Raw genomic sequence first — 21,006 nt, 5'->3', positions numbered from 1 at the left:
CTGGGCTGTTACCAGTTTTTGGCTATTACAATAAAGGTGCTGTAAATATTCATGTACAGGTTTCTGTATGAATACAAATTTCCATTCCCCTGGGATAAATACTCAGGAGTGCAGTTGCTGGGTAGTATGGTAGTTACATGTTTAGTTTTTAAAGAAACTTCCAAGTTGTTTTCCAGAATGGCTATGCCACTTTATATTTCCACCAGCATTATATGAATGATCTAGTTTCTCCTTCTCACCAGCATTTGATGTTATTTTCTTTTAGATGTGTTCACATTCTGATTGGTGTTTATTAATATTTCATTGTGTTTTTCATCTGCATTTCCCTAATGGCTAATGAGGTTGAACATCTTTTTCATGTGTGTGTTTGCTATCTGTATCTCTTCTTGAAATGTGAAATGTCTCTTGTTTTTTGCCCATTTTCTAGTTGGATTATCTTTTTTTCTGTTGAGTTTTGAGTTTTTAAATATATTCCATATACTTCGTTGAATATATGGTTTGCAAATATTTTCTCCCAGTCTATAACTTGTCTTTGTATCCTTTTAACAGATTCTTTCACAGACCAAAAGTCTTCAATTTTGATGGGGTCCAATTTTTCCTTTTATGGATTGGGCTCTTGGTGTCAAGTTCTTTGCCAGCCCTAGAACCAGAAGAATTTCCTCTGGTTTTTTTTCTGTTAGATATATAGTTTAGACCGTGATCCATTCTTTGTTAATTTGTATGAGGTTGAGGTTCTTTTTCAATTCTTCTGGCACCATTTGTTGAAAAGGCTGTCCTTTCTCCACTGAATTATCTATGCATCTTTGTAAAAAGTTGGGCATATTCATGTGGATCTGTGTTAGTCTGCTAAGGCTTTTATAACAAAATATCACAGACTGGGTGCCTTACACAACAGAATTTACTTCTCAAAGTCTGCAGGCTGTAAGTCCAAGATCCACGTGTTGGCAGTCCATAACAGGGTCTATTTCTGGGTCCTCGATTTTTGTTCCATCAACCTTTGTGTCTTACCGCCTGCCAATACCATACTCTTTTTTTTTCTTTTTAATTTTTATTGGCATATAGTTGATTTACAGTGTTGTGTTAGTTTCAGGTATACAGCAAAGTGAGTCAGTTATACATATACATATATCTACTATTTTTTAGATTTTTTTTTCCATATAGGTCATTACATAGTATTGAGTAGAGTTCCCTGTGAATACCATACTCTTTTGATTACAGGCATACCTTAGATATTGCAGGTGTGTTTCCAGACCATTGCAATATAGCAAAGATTGTAATAAAGCAAGTCACATGCATCTTTTGGTTTCCCAGTGCATATAAAAATTATGTTTACACTACACTGTATTCTATTAAGTGTGCAATAACATTATGTCTAAAAAAAGTACATACCTTAATTAAAAAATACTTTATTGCTAAAAAATGCTAACCATCATCCGAGCCTTCAGCAAAGATCACCAATCACAGATCAGCATAACAAATATAGTAATAATGAAAAAAGTTTGAAACATTGTGAGAATTACCAAAATGTGACATAGAGACATGGAAGTAAGCAAATGCCATTGGAAAAAATGGTGTAGATACACTTGCTTGACAAAGGGTTGCCACAAACCTTTAATTTATAAAAAAAAAAAAAGAAAAAGAAAAAAAGAAAAAAGGCAATATCTGTGAAGCACAATAAAGCAGAGCACAATGAAACGAGGCATGCCTGTACTGTAGCTGTATAGTCAGCCCTAGCATTATTCCTCCCACTTTATTCTTCTCTTTCAAGATTGTTTTAACTCTTCGAGGACTTAACCCTTTCCATATAAATTTTAGAATAAGCTTGTCTGTGGCAAAACTTGGCTGGAATTTTGGTAGAAAGTACATTAAACCTGTAGATCAGTTTGGAGAGAAATGACATCTTTACTATGTTGAGTCTTCCAATTTAAATAGTGATTTTTATTTTTATGATCTTGTATCCTGTAACCTTACTGAACTCACTAATTAGTTCTAGGAGTTTTTTTGTAGATTCCTTGGAATTTTCTATGTAGACAATCATGTCATCTACAAATAGTTTTATGTCTTCCTTTCCCACCTCCGTGACTTTTCTTCCTGCCTCCCTTATCAGTGGCTGGAACTTTCAGTACTATGTTGAGTAAGAGTAGTGAGCGCTGATCTCCTTGCCTTGTTCAGGAACTTAGGGGAGAAGCCTTCAGTCTTTCACTATGATATTAGCTGTAGGTTTACCATGTTGATGTAGTTCTTCTCTTTTCCTAATTTGCTGAGAGTATTGTGAGTGTTGGGTCATACGATTTTTCTTCTTTAACCCGTTGATATGGTAGATTACCTTGATTTTCAGATGTTGAACCAGCCTTGCAGTAGAATCCTACTTAAGTAAATCCCACTTGATCTTGGTGTATACATCTTTTTATACGTTGTTGGATTTGTCTGCTAATTTTGTTTAAAGGTTTTTCCTCTAAGTTTATTAGAGATATTGTTTTGTAGTTCTCTCTCTTGCTCCTGTTTTTGGTTGTTGTTTTGTCTTTGTTTTTTTAACAAGGTAATGCTGGTCTCATAAAATGTGTTAGGAAGTATCCTGTCTTCTAGTTTCTGGAAGAGATTGTGTAAAATTGGTGTTAGTTTTTCTTTAAATGTTTGAGAGCTTTTAAATTACATATTTCTTTTCTTTAATAGTTATAAGATTATTCAGGTTATCTTTTATTTTGGTTGAGTTTTGGTAGTTCAATGGATTTTTTTAAAGTTGTCCATTTTTTTCAAGTTGTTGAATTTGTGAGTGTAAGGTTATTTGGAGTATTCCTTTATTATCCCTTTAATGATTTCAGGATTTATAATGATAACCCCCTTTTCATTGCTAATATTGTTGGTTTGTGCCTTCTCTTTTTTCTTTATCAGACTTGCTAGAAATGTATCAATTTTTGGTTTTTTGTTTTGTGTGTGTGTGTGTGTGAAGAACCAGGTACTGGTTTCATTGATTTTTCTCTATTTTCTTGTTTTCAGTTTTATTGATTTCTGATGTTATCTTTATTATTTCCTTCCTTTTGTTTGCTTTGGGGTTATTTTGCTCTTCTTTTACTAGGTTCTTAAAGTGGGAGCTTGGATTATTGATTTGAGACTTCTCCTCTTATGTGTGCATTCAGTGCTATATATTTCCCTCTCAGCACTGTTTTAGCTGTGTCCCACAAATTTTGATTTGTTGTATTTTCATTCAATTCTATGTGTTTTTTAAAATTTCTTTTGAGGGACTTCCCTTGTGGCACAGTGGTTAAGACTCCACACTCCCACTGCAGGGGGCCCAGGTTCAATCCCTGGTCAGGGAACTAGATCCCACTTGCATGCCACAACTAAGGAGCCCGCCTGCCACAACTAAAGACCTGCACATCCAAATAAATAAATAAATATTATTTCTTTTGAGATTTCCTTTATGACCATGAATTACTTACATTAATTTCCAACTGTTTGAAGATTTTCCTATTGTCTTCCTGTTACCGATTTCAATTTTGATTCCTTTATGATCAGAGAACATACTGTATATTATTTCAGTTATTTTAAATATGTTGACATTTGTTTTGTGACCCAGGATATGGTTAAACTAGGTGAATGTTCCATGGATACTTGAAAAGAATTTGTATTCTGCAGTAGTCTGGTAGAGTGTTCCGTAGATGTCAGTGTGATCCTGTTGGTTGATGTTGTTCAGTTCTTCTGTGTCTTTGCTAATTTTCTCCTTGGTAGTTCTCGCAATTGTTGACAGTGAGGTATTGAAACCTCCAACTGTAATTGTGGATTTTTAAATTTCTACTTTATTTCTATCAACTTTTCTTTCATGTATTTAGAAACTCTTTTGTTTGGTGCATACATAATTAAGATTGCTTTGTCTTCTTGGTGGGTTGATCCTTTTATTATGTAATGTTCCTCTTTCTCTCTAGTAGTTTTCTTTGCTCTGAAGTCTCTGTCTGATATTCCTATAGCCACTCATGCATTCTTTTTTTAAAAATTAATGGTAGCAAGATATGTCCACCTTCATCCTTTTACTTTCAACCTACCTACGTTATAGGTAAATATTTGAAGTGAGTTTCTTGTATATAGCATATAGTTGGATCGTGTTTTTCTTTTGATGGTATATTTAGACATTTACATTTAAAGTAATTATTGATTTGTTAGGATTTAAGTCTCATTTTGTTATTTGTTTTATGTTCATTTTCTCTGTTTCTCACTCCTCTGTCTTTTCTTGGCTTCCTGTGAGCTGCTTGAATATATCTTAGGATTCCATCTTATTTTGCTTTATGTATTTTTTTAGTGTAGTTTGTATAGTTTTCTTAGTGGTTTCTTTAGATATTAAAATATCCATTAGTAGTAATTGCTGCTACATTTTGAATATTTGTAGTATGCTAAGCATTGTAAAGGAGCTTTATAAGATTTATGTCTATTTAACTTTATAAAACCCCATGAAGAAGGTGCTGTCTTAATACTCATTTTATGCCTGAGGAAACTGTTGCTCAGTGAAGTTAATTTGCCCAATCACATGGTTGTTAAATTGGTGAGCAAACCTCTGTTTTACTCCAATGTTCATGCCTTTACTGTAATGCTATACTACATCATTAATGTTAATTTTATCGTGTAGGTTTTACATTCAAAATTGTAACGTATTTTGTCTCATTTCCTAGGTTTTGATGATGATGGTTCAGAATTTCATGAACATATATTTCTGGATAAATACCTGGAGGATTTTCCAAAACAAGGACCAATTCGTCACTTCATGGAGTTGGTGACCTGTGGCCTTTCCAAAAACCCATATCTGAGTGTTAAACAGAAAGTTGAACATATAGAGTGGTTTAGGAATTATTTTAATGAAAAACGGGACATTCTAAAAGAAAGTGGCATACAGTTCAATTGAAGATCATGGAAATTTTTACTTCAAGCTGTTGGAGATTCATATTATAATTAAATAATTTTACTAGACGTTTTCCTGTATTGTGTTCATTATTGCATCTGATTTGAATGGTATAAATGTTAAATTGTTTAAAAGTATATACAGTGGTAACTGAAAAATATTCCTGCATGGAAAAAAGTTACCAGCTTTTATGGATTCAACTAGTAATTCTAAACAAAAAGAGTATCTTAGAATTACTAATAAGTTTAAGACAACTTCCTGTAACCTTTTTCTTTTCATTCAGTGACCATACTTCTTTGAAATATAAGTCGCCATACATGTGATGTCATCAGAGGACTATAACAGTTGAGAGGATTTACAGACAAATTTATATGCATAGACTATATTTACATATACATGTAGTTTCTATATTTGCATATATACATATTTATATTTTCACACTAAATTAACTACCCTTACCTAAGTCTGGGTCACTATAGTGAAGTAACCTTATAGAAATAAAGGGCTTATACTAATCACTTATAGAATTTTAGGTCATCATGCCAAAATCAGAACTAATTTCCTTTTTTTTTTATTTTAATTTTTATTTATTTATTTATTTGTTTGTTATTTTTGGCTGTGTTGGGTCTTCGTTGCTGTGCCCGGGCTTTCTCTATTTGTGGCGAGCGGGGGCTACTCTTCGTTGCGATGCGCGGGCTTCTCATTGCAGTGGCCTCTCTTGTTGCGGAGCACAGGCTCTAGGCGTGCAGGCTTCAGTAGTTGTAGCACACGGGCTCAGTAGTTGTGGCGCACGGGCTTAGTTGCTCCGCAGCATGTGGGATTTTCCTGGACCAGGGCTCGAACCCATGTCCCCTGCATTGGCAGGTGGATTCTTAACCGCTGCACCACCAGGGAAGCCCAGAACTAATTTCTATTACGGTGTATAGCAACGTGATTCAGATTCATACAACTGAAAGGACTGAGGATTCTTTAAAAAAAAAAAAAACTCCACCTTAAATTAAGAATTTAGTTTACAGTGGCCTCAGGCTAGTAGTGTTCAGGATCTGGCACAAGCAAACAAAAACTGTATGTGAAGGAACTCAGCATAAACCCAGTCTTCAAATTACAAAACACATAAGGAAAGAAAGCACCATGAATGTACACCAGCAGAAGCAACAGCCAACAGAATCAGACTCACAGAGCCTTTAAATATTGGGCTTATCATATTCAGAATCTAAAAATATGTGTAACTTAGAATGAAGTATAGAGCAGGAGACTATAAAAGTGACCTAACGGAGCTGAAAAAAAAAATTAGTGAAGGGGTTTATTTTTTTTAATTTTTATTTATTTTAAAATATTATTTATTGGGCTGTGCCAGGTCTTAATTGTGGCCTGTGGGATCTAGTTCTAGTTTAATTTAACAACAGATTAGACACTGAAAAATAGATCTAAAGAAATTCTCCACATGCAGCAGAGAGAATCAAAGAGAAAAGAAATATGAAAGAGAGGTAAAGATGAGTATAAGAAAGTAACATTTGTATAATCAGATTTCCAGAAGAGAAAAGAAGAAATGGGCCAGAGGCTCTCTTTGGGTAGTTTAAAAGAAAAATGATAATTTAATAACTGTTTGTTAAAGAAATAGGATCTCTATTTTTAAAATCTTCCCAGAAAGAAAACAATAAGCTCAGACCATTTCTCAGGAGAGTTTAAAATATTCAGAAAGCAAATAATCCTACAAATTATTCCAAAGCATAGAAAAAGAAGGAAAAAAATCCAACTCAGTTTCAAGAGATTAGAATAACAAAGATTAATCTCAATCATGACACATTTGAAAGATCCAAAATAGCAAACAAAATCCAGCAATAAATAGGAAAGAAAAGTTGATAATCTAGTTTACTCCAGGAATGCAAGAGTGGCTTGACAATGGAGAAAAAATATATATATCACCTCAAAGGATATAGAAAAAATTGTTTGATAAAATTCAACAGTCATTTATAATTTAAAGAAACTAGAAAACTTCAAGTAGAACTTCTTTAACCTGGTAAATGGCATTTACAAAAAACTTACAGCAAACATCTTTCTGGTGAATCATTAAACCATTTCCTTTAAGATGATAAGACCACAATTTATTGTCAATATTATACTGGAGGCCTAGACTGTGCAGTGTAGCAAGAAGAAGAAATATAAAGCTATTAGAATGGGAAATTCTAACTACCTTACCACCCAAAGATAATCTCCAATGAATCACATCCTCTCTTTGAGTGTAGGCAGAACCTGAGACTTGCTTCTAGCAAGTGTCAGTAGAATATGGCAAAGATGATGGGTGTAGGCATTCCCTTGACTGGATTATGTTCTGTGGCAAAAGTGACAGAATTAGTCACTCTTATGATTACATTGTTATGTAGGACTCTTAGTGACTAGATGAGTATGCTACTGGCTTTGAAATAGTGAACTGTCATGTGAGAAGGCCTGTGAATCGGCCACATGGCAAGGAACTGTGGGAGTTACTAGAAGCTGAGAGCAACCCCCAGTTGACAGCAACAAAATGGGGACCTCAGTTCTACAGCCTCAAATAACTGAATTCTGCCAGCAGCCATGTGATCTTGGAAGAAGGTCCTAAGCTCTGAAAAGGACCACAGCCTGGCTGACACATTAATTGAAGCCTTGTGAGGCCCTGAGCAGGGGACCCAGCTAAGTGAGCCACAGAAACATGGGGATAATAAGTGTATGTTCTTTTAAGCCACTAAGTTTGATGTAATTTATTATGCACAGATAGATACTTAATATAAAAAGGAAGAAACAAACCATCATTAGTAAGAGCCTGTGATTATGTAGAAAACAAAAGAATCTAAATTATAATTAATAGGCTAGTTTAGCAAGTTTGCAGTTGCATGTCTATATACCAGCAACAAACAGATAAAATACAATTTATAAGATACCATTTATAGTACCATTGAAAATTATAAATGAATAAGATCTTTATGAAGAAAACATTTTAAAACTTTAATAAAACAGTAATAAAATTTTAAAAATAAGGAAGCAAATGGATAAGAAGTTCATGGGTAAGCTATTTATCTATATAGCTTTAATGCAGTTTCATTCAAAATCCCAACAAGGTTTTTCACAGAACTTCACACATTTAAGCTAAACTTATAGAGGGAAGCAAATAACTAAGAAGAGTCAAAATACTCTTGAAAAAGAAGACAAGGTCAGGTAAGGAACTTGCCTTAACTTTTAAGCTATCAAGACTCCCTGGTGGTCCAGGGGTTAAGAATCCTCCTTCCAATGCAGGGGATGCGGGTTTGATCCCTAGTCGGGGAACTAAGATCGCACACGCCACGGGGCAACTAAGCCCTTGCGCGGCAACTACTGAGCCTGCGTGCTCTAGAGCCCACGCTCCACAACTACTGAGCCCGCGCACCACAACTAGAGAGAAGCCTGCACGCTGTAACGAAGGTAGCCGTGTGCCGCAACTAAGACCCGATGTGGCCAAATAAATATTTTAAAAAAAGACTTACTATAAAGCTGTGATACTTAGCAGGATATTACACACAGAGATAGTTAAATAGACTGATGGAACAGAATAGAGAACACAGAAATAGGCCCATTAGTATATGGAAACTTGATACATGACAAAGTTGGCATTGCAGATCAATGGGAAGAGTGGATATTCAATGAATGGTGTTAGGACAACTGGTTATACACATGAAGGAAAAAAGTGGATTCTCTACTCATATTAAAAAAAAATCCAATTCAATTGAATTTGATACTTAAATGAGATAAAACTATAAACATTTAAAACGAAAATACAAAAGAATATCTTTATGGCTCTAATGTAGGCAAGGATTTAAAATATCAAAGCACAATCTCTAAGAAAAAGATTAATAAATTTGGCTATGTTAAAATTTAGAAATTTTAATAAAAAAAGACACCACCAAGAGTGAAAAGACAAGTGTCCAACATGAAGATAAATGCTTCAATACAATCACCAAATGAGTAGTATGTAGAGTATACAAAGAACTCCTAAAAATCAAGTAGACGAAAACACAAAAGAATATGGTCAAAATATATAAACAGGCATTTCATAGAAGAAATAATATAAGTGGCTAATATATGAAAGAATGTGAGGAAAATGCAAATGAAAACCATACTGAGAAAACACTAATTCGAAAAGACACACGCACTCCAATGTTCATAGCAGCATTATTTATGATTGCCAAGGTATGGAAGCAACCCAAGTGTCCATCAACAGATGAGTGGATAAAGATGTGGTATATATACACAATGGAATACTACTCAGCCATAAAAAAGAATGAAATTTTGCCATTTGCAGCAACACGGATGGACTTAGAGGGTATTATGCTAAGTGAAATAAGTCAGAGAAAGACAAATGCTGTAGGATGTCACTTATATGTGGAATCTAAAAAATACAACAAACTAGTGAATAAAACAAAAAAGCAGCAGACTCACAGATACAGAGAACAAACTAGTGGTTACCAGTGGGGAGAGGGAAGGGGGGAGGGGCAACATAGGGATGGGGGGAAAGGCTATTATGGGATTACATGAAATTGTGTGTGAAACTTTTGAAAATTTTAAAGCACTATAGAATTTAAAGAACCTTCCAGTTAAAAATTTTTTTAAAAAACCCATATTGAGATAACATTTGTGTATTCTTTAGATGGGTGAAAAATCAAAAGATAGGCAATATCACTCATATGTTGAGGTTGATGGGAGTGTAAATTGGCAAACACTCTTGGAATTACATAATTATATATTTATAATATATATTACACACATATATAGTATGTAAATATTAATATATAACACATGAAACATTTAGTTATCTTTTAATAATTATATGTAAATACATAGTATAAACATCTATCGTGTGTGTGTGTGTGTGTGTGTGTGTGTGTGTGTGTGTGTATTTATTTATTTATTTATTTATTTATTTATTTATATAAACTGTGAACAATGCTTCTGGAGTATATACCTAAAGAAACCCTTGCAGATAAGTGCCGGGAGGCATTTACAAAAATGTTCAAAGTAGTAAAAATTGGGGAGAAAGTGCCCATTGCCTGGAGAACTAATAAATAAATTGTGGTTTATTCAGGCAATGGAACTCTAAATAGAAGCAAAAATGATTAAAATAGGGCTATACACATCAATACAGACGTTGAGTGAAAAATAAGTTGCAGAAGAATATATGCAATAGACTCCCATTTACAATTCTGAATATATAGCAGAGCAATAAATGTGATTATAACAAAGATCACAGGAATGATAAACACAATACTGTAACTCAGGGAGCCAAGGGACACGGGCTGTGGCGTTGAGGAGGGACACCCAGGGAGCCTAAACGGCACTAACATTCTATTTCCCAAGTTGGATGGTAGGTTCACAGGTGATCATTTTATTATCATGCTTTAAAAATTATATTACAGGGACTTCCCTGGTGGCGCAGTGGTTAAAAATCTGCCTGCCAATGCAGGGGACACGGGTTCAATCCCTGGTCTGGGAAGATCCCACGTGCCACGGAGCAACTAAGCCCGTGCGCCACAACTGCTGAGCCTGCGCTCTAGAGCCCGCGAACCACAACTACTGAGCCCACGTGCCACAACTACTGAAGCCTGCACGCCTAGAGCCCGTGTTCCACAACAGGAGAAGCCACCGCAGTGAGAAGCCTGCTCACCGCAACAAAGAGTAGCCCCCACTCACCGCAACTAGAGAAAGCCCGTGCGCAGCAACAAAGACCCAATGCAGCCAAAAATAAATAAATAAATAAAAATTATATTACAGATATCCCTTTGTATGTAACAACATTTCATGATATTTTAAGGAATGAATGGAAGTGGGTGTATAACTGGAAGATATGCAGAATCTGGCCATAGTTTTGAAGGATTGTCATACCTTCACAGTTGAGACCATGACATTAAAAACATCCTTTCTTTGTCCATTTACACACTTAATTCTAAAGAATCTACTATCCTTAGATTCTAGGTCCTATGGTCTATGTGTATAATGAAGATACTCCAACCATTTGAAAAAAGAATGCTCTGTTCTCAAGCCAAATAGAGGACCACCTACCATTTCGGGAAGAAGCACATGTTAGCCAAGGTGCAGGAAAGCTGGAAGGGTGTAGCTCGGTGGCTGAGGGCAGTAGAGGTGGTTGCTCCATGCGTGCCAGTCTACGAGTAATTACTGTCATCAGCATCGTGGCTGAGATCATCACAGGCACCACTGAGGTGGTAGGTTCCTCTTGGAAGGACTGGCCTGGTGCTGTGTGCTTCACACATATTACATCACTGAGTTTTGGAATATTCTCTAAGGTATGTAATATTCCCATTTACAGGAATTTAATAAATTTCCCAAGGCTGCAAATAAGTGGTACAGCCAGGATTTAAACCCTAGATCAACAACTCCAAAAACCAAGTATTTTTTTCCCAGTACCCCTCAAGGAGAGATTTGAGGGCAATTATATGGATACCCTGGAGTAAAGGGAAAAGGAATTTCTTCATTTGGGTTCAGTAAAATGTTCTAACGGGATCATCGCAAACATAGGAACTTTGAAGCGGTAGTTAATGTTTAGATGAAAAATCATTAAAGAGTGGAATAACAATGTAATAACTCAGAGTTGTGGGGGGCTAATTCAGTAGGGCTATTTGGGAAAAAATTAAAGGCAGAAAGGTCAGTGGGGCAAATGTCAAAGTGGCCACAATGAAAAAAGAATTTTTAACGGGATGGTAAGTGAGAAACAAACAGAAGAGAAGTCATTTTTCCAGTGTCATTATGGGCAAAAAGAAAATTGTTCTTTTATCTAGAAATCCCACTCCTGGACATATATCTGGAGAAAACCATAATTCAAAAAGATACATGGGGACTTCCCCGGTGGCATAGTGGTTAAGAATCCACCTGCCAATGCAGGGGACATGGGTTCGAGCTCTGGTCTGGGAAGATCCCACATGCCGCGGAGCAACTAAGCCCGTGAGCCACAACTGCTGAGCCCACGTGCCACAACTACTGAAGCCTGCACACCTAGAGCCTATGCTCCACAACAAGAGAAGCCACCGCAATGAGAAGCCTGTGTACTGCGATGAAGAGTAGCCCCTGCTTGCCACAACTAGAGAAAGCCTGAGCGCAGCAACGAAGACCCAACACAGCCAAATAAATACATAAATAAATTGATAAAAAAAAAAAGATGCATGCATCCCAGTGTTCATGGCAGCACTATGTACAATAGCCAAGACATGGAAGCAACCTAAATGTCCATTGACAGATGAATGGATAAAGAAGATGTGGTATATATATATCTCTATAAATATATAGTTAGATAGATATAGATATAATGGAATATTACTCAGCCATTAAAAAGAATGAAATAATGCCATTTGCAGCAACATGGATGGACCTAGAGATTATCATTCTAAGCAAGATAAGTCAGAAAGAGAAAGACAAATACCATATGATATCACTTATATGTGGAATCTAAAATACGAAACAAATGAACATATCTATGAAATAGAAACAGACTCACAGACACAGAGAACAGACTTGTGGTTGCCAATGGGAAGGGGGGTGGGGGAGGGAAGGATTGGGAGTTTGGGATTAGCAGATGCAAACTAGTACATATAGGATGGATAAACAACAAGGTCCTACTGTATAGCACAGGGAACTATATTCAATATCCTGTGATAACTGAGTCACTTTGCCGTACAGCAGAAATTAATACAACATTGTAAATCAACTATACTTCAATAAAATTAAGAAAAAAAAGACAAGTATTCTTTTAGGCTCTAGGTCAGCTTGTAATAATCTAGAGATTGGTGGTTTAGGCCACCAATGTCTGACTTTGAGTCAATCTCTATTCCCTATACCTTCAGCAAGAGGGATCAGGAAAAGAAAGGGGAGGAAAGAGTCAGGTGTGCCATACTTGTGGCTGCCGAACGATGCTTCTGTGGGAAAGGAATTTGAAATATGGTCCTAAAATGAAGCTTCTGATTTGGATAGATTGAATTTCACCATGTGAATATAACTCACTGCTATTCATTAGTGTGTAAAATCAAGAGATTTAAATGAGATTAAGATCTTTATTAAACTTTCTGAGATATTAAAAATTAAGAACCCAATTATCTATGCCACATACATTAACTTTGGTTAATGTCTTGACATACTGAGCTACAAACTGGCATTTACAGTCTTTGGTCACTTCTACACCAAAACTTTTAGCCTAACTTGGAGGTGGAGGTCAAGCTAGTAGGAGTCAGGAATTATGAATATGAAGCACAGAATTCCCCAACTGAGAAAGACAAATATCTTTTACTAATTCACTCATTTCATAAGTGTGGAAAATGGAGGCCCAGAGGGAGTAACTTGCCAGTGATTTCATAGTTCATTTATGACAGAGCTGAGAACACCAGATTCAGATCAGGGACCCTTCCTACTTCTCTTTTACATTAATTGGTAGCTTAAGCTGGTAAGAATTATTTTCTGAATGAACAACAGGGAGCTCCATAAACTCAAAGATGAAAGAAGAGAAAGAGAATGCAAATTGTTTTTAAAACGTTTCAGCATTCTGTGAAACCACATGGTTTCAGTGAAGAGCAGTTCAGTATTAGGGGAAATTCTGAATAATATTCAAATCCTCAGCATAGCTATGACCAGGAGGATGTGGTTTTTAATGTGTGTTATGAAAATCACGCTTCAGATGAAGCTTATTTTATTTTTAATTAACGTTTTTATTTTTGAAATAATTTTAGACTTACAGAAAAGTTACAAAAATAATAGGAGTCTATGTATACCCTTCACCCAGCACCCCCTAATGTTAACTTACACAGCCATAGTTCAATGATCAAAATCCGAAAATTGACATTGATACAATACTATCAATAAATTACTGCTGAGGGCCCAGGTTCGATCCCTGGTCAGGGAACTAAGATCCCACAAGCCACGTGCTGTGGCCAAAAAAAAAAACCGAAATGAAACAAAAAGCATAGAAACCAAGATGTGTGCACAAAGGGGAAGCTTATTATTTGATGATTATAAAGCTTATATATCAGAAAATTTACCAATATAGGATCACGCAGCATCTCCAGTAATAATTCTGAAGCAGAGCAGCCAATTATATATGGGTTAACTTTAAACATGGTTTAAAATGCTCTGTTTGCAGCAAGATGTGCGTTAGGCATGAATGCCATTTATATCAAAGCTGAGAAAGTGCTTTTCCTTCCTAAGATGTTCCTTCATTCTTTAGCAGAAATTTTAATTTTCTTTTTTTTTTCAGTCTCTATCCTTCTATCTATAATGTCAAACTAATTACATCTTATCTTAAATAATAGAATGATAAAATATTCAATCTCATTAATAATCAAAGATATGCAAAGTTAGCAATGAGACTGCTGCCATCTTATGAAAGTATTAACAAATATGGAAAAGCTTAGTAAGATCCAATATTGTTAAGAGTGTGAGAAAGCAGGTTCTCTAGGGCACCTTTTGGAGAGCTATCGGTAGTATTGATTGAAACATTAAATGTGCATTTGTCTTAGCAATTTCACTTCTAGAAATGGATCTATCAGAGACGTAGGTACAAGTATAAGAAGGTGTGTGTGTGCGTATGTGTGTGTGAGACTGCACTGCTGGTATGAAAAACTAGAGACAACTTAAATGTCCGTCAGAGATGGCTGGTTAGATGCTCGACATTGCTAATTATTAGAGAAATGCAAACCAAAACTACAATGAGGTATCACCTCACACTGGTCAGAATGGCCATCATCAAAAAGTCTGCAAATAAATGCTGGAGAGGGTGTAGAGAAAAGGGAACCCTCCTACACTGTTGGTGGGAAGGTAAATTGGTATAACCACTATGGAGAACGGTATGGAGGTTCCTTAAAAGACTAAAAATAGAACTACCATATGATCCATCAACCCCACTCCTGGGCATATATCCAGAGAAAACCATAATTCAAAAAGATACATGCACCCCAATGTTCATTGCAGCAGTATTTACAATAGCCAAGACATGGAAGCAACCTAAATGTCCATCAACAGATGAATGGATAAAGAAGATGTGGTGTATATATATATATATATATATATATATATATATATATATATATATATATATCAATCAATAAATAAACACACATACACACACACACAATGGAATATTACTCAGCCATAAAAAAGAATGAAATAATGCCTTTTGCAGCAATATGGTTGGACCTAGAGATTATCATATTAAGTGAGGTAAGCCAGACAGAGAAAGACAAATATCACATGTTATCGCTTACACGTGGAATCTAAAACTATAAAAATGATACAAATAAACTTACATGTAAAACAGAAATAAACCCACAGACATAGAAAACAAACTTATGGTTACCAAAGGGGAAAGAGGGGAAAGGATAAATTAGGAGTTTGGGATTAACATATACACACTACTATATATAAAATAGATAACTAATAAGGACCTACTGTATAGCACAGGGAACTCTACTCAATATTTTGTAATAACCTATTAGGGCAAAGAATCTGAAAAAGAATAGATATATACATATATGTATAACTGAATCACTTTGCTGAAACTAACACAACATTGTAAATCAGCTATACTTCAATTAAAAAATTTTTTTTAAAAAGAGAGGGCTGGTTAAATACTGTATTGTGCATATAGAGGAGAGTCACAAAGAAGTGATGTTTAAGTTGTGAACTAAAGGATGAATAGGCATAAGCTCTGTGTGTGTGTGTGTGTGTGTGGTGTTGGGAGTGAGGAGAAGAAGCTGTAGCACATAGGGTGGCCTTGAGGCAGGAAAGAAAATGGTGTGTTTAAGACTTGGAGACTAAGAGAGAGTGATCGGGAGAGTGCCTCAAGAAGGGGCTGGAGAAGGAGGTGGGCATGGATGGTATAGAGCCTTGACAGGCAAGTTGGGCTCCGTGTGGTGGATACAGCTTATCCTGAGGTTTTTCACAGCTCAGCCTACAGATCCTCCATTGTGGAGCACAGGCTCGGATCCAAGTTCACTTTGACCTCAAGTCACTCACTTATTTCGTGCATAACTGCTTCCAGAGGCCTCCTCTGCCCCTCCTTATACACCAGGCTTTCCTCCATCATTGCACCTGCCATACTGAATAGCCATCATCTATTTGTGTATCAGTCTCCCCGTCTTCACTGTGAGCTCCTTGAAGCTTAGTTATCCTTGTATCTCCATGTCTAGCACAGATTGACACGCAATAAATAGCTGTTGAATTAATAAAGTAATTCAACTGACCACCCACCACGGGGTCTTAACCTGGCGTCTAGGGTCTCACTGGGGGAGGAGGTATATATGTAGATAGAATTCAGGGTTGGGGAGTGTCTGTGAACTTAGGGGAAAAAAAATTACTCCCTTATTTCCATTTGCCTCTAACTGAAAATTAGCGTTTCCTTCAATTATGAATGTATACAACAAAACACAGTAGTAATAGTAGTATTAAGACTCTGTCACCCATAGAAGTCACAGCTATTTTCATATCACATTAGAGTTGTTGCAGATATCTCAAAATATAATTTACGCTCATTACTGCTTCAAAGTTACAGTAATTATTAGACCTGCCACTAGATCTTGTTATTTAATGTGTCGAAAAAGAGTAACTCATTCTATCACATTAAAAATATTTTGATAACTGTATTTCAACATAACTGTCTTCCTTCATAGTCCTATATATTTTATTTTATGCATCTAAAAACATTACTCTGAGAGGAAGTCGATAGATTTCGTTTTTTTTTTTTTTTTTTGGCCACCCTGAGAGGCTTGTTGGGGATCTTAGTTCCCCAACTGGGGATCGAACCTGGGGCCCCGACAGTGAGAGCACCGTCCTAACGACTGGACCTCCAGGGAATTCCCCACAGGTTTCTTCAAGAGTTCACAACCAGGGAATTCCCTGCCAGTCCAGTGGTTGGGACTCTGCTCTCACTGCTGAGGGCCCAAATTCAATCCCTGATTAGGGAACTAAAATCCCACAAGCTGTGTGGTGAAGCCAAAAAAAAAAAGAGCTCACAACCAGGTGGTTAAGAGCCCTGCCCCTAGAGGACAGCATATACAAACGTGTATACCACACTCTCTGTGATGAAGTATTGCAAATTGAAAGTGTCACAACCCAACTCCCTTTCTGTCAAACAGGTATCACCTTTGCCTCTCCCATCCCCAGCTCAGGCCATTCTGGTCTCCTTCTGCCCTCTCATTTGAACAAACCACTTGTGCTCAAGCTCTCAATTCTCATTTCTGTAAGAACAACGATTAAATATGAATACCTAGCCTGACCTCTCTCTGGGCCCTAATCATATATAAACAATTGTCTCTATTTCTTGTTGTGTGTCCAACATTATCTCAAGTTCTCCATCTTTCTCCACGAATAACCTCTATTTTCTAATACTGTATCTCCCCTCTGGTCAGATAACAAAATCCATGAATTCTAGACTTTGAGTTCCACAGCGTTAGGTTGTCTGTAGGGTGATTTACTTTTAAAATACTTTAGTATTAACAGTGTGATGTAGTATACCTGAAACAAACACAACATTGTACATCAACTAAACTCCAATAAATATTTAAAACAAAACAGTGTGATGTGTGTGTGTATAAATTAACTTTAATCCATAACCTAGAGGCTGCTCACATTTGAAGTACACTAATTAGGAACCCACACTCTAGAGGGGATTAGTTAACATTTGAAGTACCCTCATCAGAAATTCATTCTCTAGAGGCAGTTACTCAAGCACTTCAAATCCATGATTGATTTACAAACGAAATGATATGATGTCAGGGATTTGCTTCAAAAGAATCCAGGAGGAGGAGCAAATAGGAAGGGATATGGACGAAACAATGTTGACCACAAATTGGTAATTGTTGAAACTGGGTGATGAGTAATATGAGGGGTTTATTAACATCTCCTGTATTTTGTATACATTTGAAGCTTTCCATAATAAAAAGTTTTGACATTTGTCATAATTGCAATCTATACCAGAGTTTCTGTCTAAAGATAACAGATTGAACTCCTGCCATCTACCTTCCCTCCTGAAACCTCACTAAAGTGACAGGAAAGAGATTTCTTTTTTTAAGTCATAAGCATGTAAAGTTGGAAAGAATAGAGAAAAGGTGAAAAGATTTTGGAGGCTGGATAGACAATGGGTGAGTGATAAGGGATTAGCAGACCAAGAAAATGGGAACAACTTGTTTTACTCTATAGAACTCCCCCGCCCCTGGCAAGATCAGTAATTGATTACACCACATTCCTCTGCAAGTGAGGGCAGAAGGTGGTAGGTATAACAAAACAAGAAAGACTGATTGAAAATCTATTAGGAAGCAGCTAGGTACAATATATGAAATAAATAAGCAACAAGATATATTATACAGCACAGAGAAATATTCCCATTGTTCTGTAATAACTTTAGATGGAGCACAATGTATAAAAATATTGACTCACTATGCTACACACCTGAAACTAATATAATATTGCTAATCAACTATACTTCAATTAAAAAAAAAAAAAAAAAAGCAGCAGCTAGGTGCCTATATCACCTGCCCCTACTCTGGCAAAAGACTGGAGATTTGTTCCACAGAAGGTAAAACAGAAGTTTTGAACTGAAGATAAGACGTACTGGTAAGAGGTATGGAATATTACTCAGCCATAAAAAGAAAAGAAATTGAGTTATTTGTAGTGAGGTGGATGGACCTAGAGTCTGTCATACAGAGTGAAGTAAGTCAGAAAGAGAAAAACAAATACTGTATGTTAACACATATATATGGAATCTAAAAAAAAAAAAATGGTCATGAAGAACCTAGGGGCAGGACGGGAATAAAGACACAGACATAGAGAATGGACTTGAGGATACAGGGAGGGCGAAGGGTAAGCTGAGATGAAGTGAGAGAGTGGCATGGACATATATACACTACCAAATGTAAAATAGATAGCTAGTGGGAAGCAGCCGCATGGCACAGGGAGATCAGCTCGGTGCTCTGTGACCACCCAGAGGGGTGGGATAGGGAGGGTGGGAGGGAGACGCAGGAGGGAGGGGATACGGTGTTATGTATGCATATAGCTGATTCACTTTGTTGTACAGCAGAAACTAACACAGCAATGTAAGGCAATTATACTCCAATAAAGATGTTAAAAAAAAAAAAGGTACTGTACTTCCAATAGAAGGATTAAATAAAAACCTTCTAAGTATCTAAATCCCTTTTTTTTTTAACATCTTTATTGGAGTATAATTGGTTTACATTGCTGTGTTAGTTTCTGCTGTACAACAAAGTGAATCAGCTATACGTATACATATATCCCCATATGTCCTCCCTCCTGCGTCTCCCTCCCACCCCTCTAGGTGGTCACAGAGCACCGAGCTGATCTCCCTGTGCTATGCGGCTGTTTCCTCTCCACTCAAGATACTGACGTGCATCGGCGCCATCAATTTCACCTTCTTGAAGAAGTCTTGCCTGGGAGCTTTTCACCTGCTCTGGACTGGTTGCCCTCTGCACATAGTGAACAGCTATCATCCTGGGGTCTCTTGTTACGTCTTCTTAAGGATACCTCTCTCCTAGGTTGGTTATATTTCTTCTTGTAGGCCAAGTCTTCCTCTTTCTTAGTTCACTTAACCTTTTGGTAAGCACATCCTCCAACAGCTCCTGCTATAATACGCTGCGTAGCAACCAACCACAAAACCTCAAGTGGGCATCTAGCCTTCAGCCTGGGGACTAGGTTCAGCGGGCCTTCCTTTAACTAGTAATGCTGATTGGTTATAAGAATCACCTGGGATGCTTATTAAAAACACAGACTCCTGGGACCCACCCCAGACTTTCTGATCAGGGTCTCCAAGGTAGGGACCTGGACATTTGTATAACAAATTCTGTCATCTTGCAAGTATGAGAAACACTGCTGTAGATGTTGGTTCTATAAACCCAGGTCTTCAAAATTGGCCCCAGGCAGGCATATTGGAGCCAGCTGGGGAGACTGATAAAAATACAAATGCTGCTAATTCAGTCCCAAGATTCTGATTTCAGAGACTCTGGGGTGAGTCTTGGGAATCTGAGGTTTTTAACAATCCTCCCTCCCCAAGTTGATTCTGAAAGACAGCCAGGAGCCAGGGGGCCAACGCTTTACTAGATAGTGTGTCCAGTTATACCTTTCATCATATTCCACTGATTTTGACCTTTACTATGTTCAAGATATTCCCTGCTATTTACAAAACCACTGCGGGAGAGAAAGGTAAATCCGTTATGATCGCTAGCTATAGCAGCTTCAGTCTTGAGTGAGAGACAGGTATACAATTAGCTATAAGACAGTGCTAATCAGTGATCAGTATATTTGAACCCAATCAGATTAGGATCCTTCCAATTGTCCCACACATTTATTGAGTGCCTATTTTGTGCTAGGTACTATGTAGGTTGAACACTTGACACTCCTCCAAATCTATACATGAATTTTGGAAACATGGGCTGATTTTTTGGTGGTTTAATTGCAAAGCAGTCTGAATCTGATGGTTTCTGGTTCTCATATTGTGTCCTCTGCTTTTGGAAAATCACTTTACCATCTGTCATCTCTCTCTCTCTCTCTCTTTTACTTGCTGGTGATATATGAAAATCTCAAGGCAGTTAACTTACAATCCTATATAAACTCATTATGGAATGTTACTGCCCCACTCAGAGGATACCTGAAAATGTGTGTCGGGAAGATAGTTTTTGCTTTTTGGTTGTCACCATGAATCTTAGGGGAGGGTGGTGCTACAGGTGTTTGGTGACTGGAGGCCAGGAATGCTAAATATCTTGTAATACACGGGACAGTCCTGCCCCAAATGTTAATATTGTCCCTGTTGAGAAACACTGGAAGTATATTTCTGTCAGTAAGTATTGGGTTGAACTACGTGGAACTGCTGTTTACGTAGGTCAAGAATAGTCAAATAGTGACCACGTTATGTGGCTCAACCTACTACTTGTGCAGCTATTCAGAGCAGCCCTAGGGATCTAATCTGATTTGGGCAAAGAAGACCAAGAGGCTGATTTGGTTACAGGAGCAAATATGGAATTGGTGTTCCCAGAGCTGAGGATCTGTCAAGGCCTGATGACCAAAATTGTCCCCAGGACCTGCTGGGGACAAGTATAGGGTGAAAGGTTGAC

At 37.0% G+C, this 21,006-nt stretch overlaps 1 protein-coding gene and 1 long non-coding RNA gene across 11 annotated transcripts in view; one reads left to right on the top strand and one right to left on the bottom strand.

Moving 5' to 3' along the window:
* MRPS31 (mitochondrial ribosomal protein S31) overlaps positions 1-4,956 on the top strand; it is a 31,261-nt gene extending 26,305 nt beyond the window's left edge. For all 5 annotated transcript variants that reach the window (XM_082365556.1, XM_082365555.1, XM_082365557.1 and 2 more), the window contains one exon: positions 4,662-4,956. In XM_082365556.1, the coding sequence (XP_082221682.1) occupies positions 4,662-4,891 (230 nt within the window). In that variant the 3' untranslated portion in view covers positions 4,892-4,956. The remainder of the gene's footprint in view (positions 1-4,661) is intronic.
* The window catches only part of LOC309615705, an 88,819-nt gene that overhangs the window by 46,658 nt on the left and 21,155 nt on the right, over positions 1-21,006 (bottom strand). The window contains exon 4 of one of the 6 annotated variants that reach the window (XR_014236990.1): positions 1,628-2,589. The exons of the other annotated variants lie outside the window; for them this stretch is intronic. This is a non-coding gene — a long non-coding RNA (uncharacterized lncRNA). Of the gene's footprint in view, positions 1-1,627; positions 2,590-21,006 lie in introns of those variants that run through there. 6 annotated transcript variants of the gene reach the window in all.

This window comes from Balaenoptera borealis (genome assembly GCF_965194805.1).
Source record: "Balaenoptera borealis genome assembly, chromosome: 18".
Classification (NCBI taxonomy): Eukaryota; Metazoa; Chordata; class Mammalia; order Artiodactyla; family Balaenopteridae; genus Balaenoptera; species Balaenoptera borealis.
The sequence above is the reverse complement of the archived record's forward strand: the minus strand, read 5'-3'. Positions and strand labels throughout refer to the sequence as shown.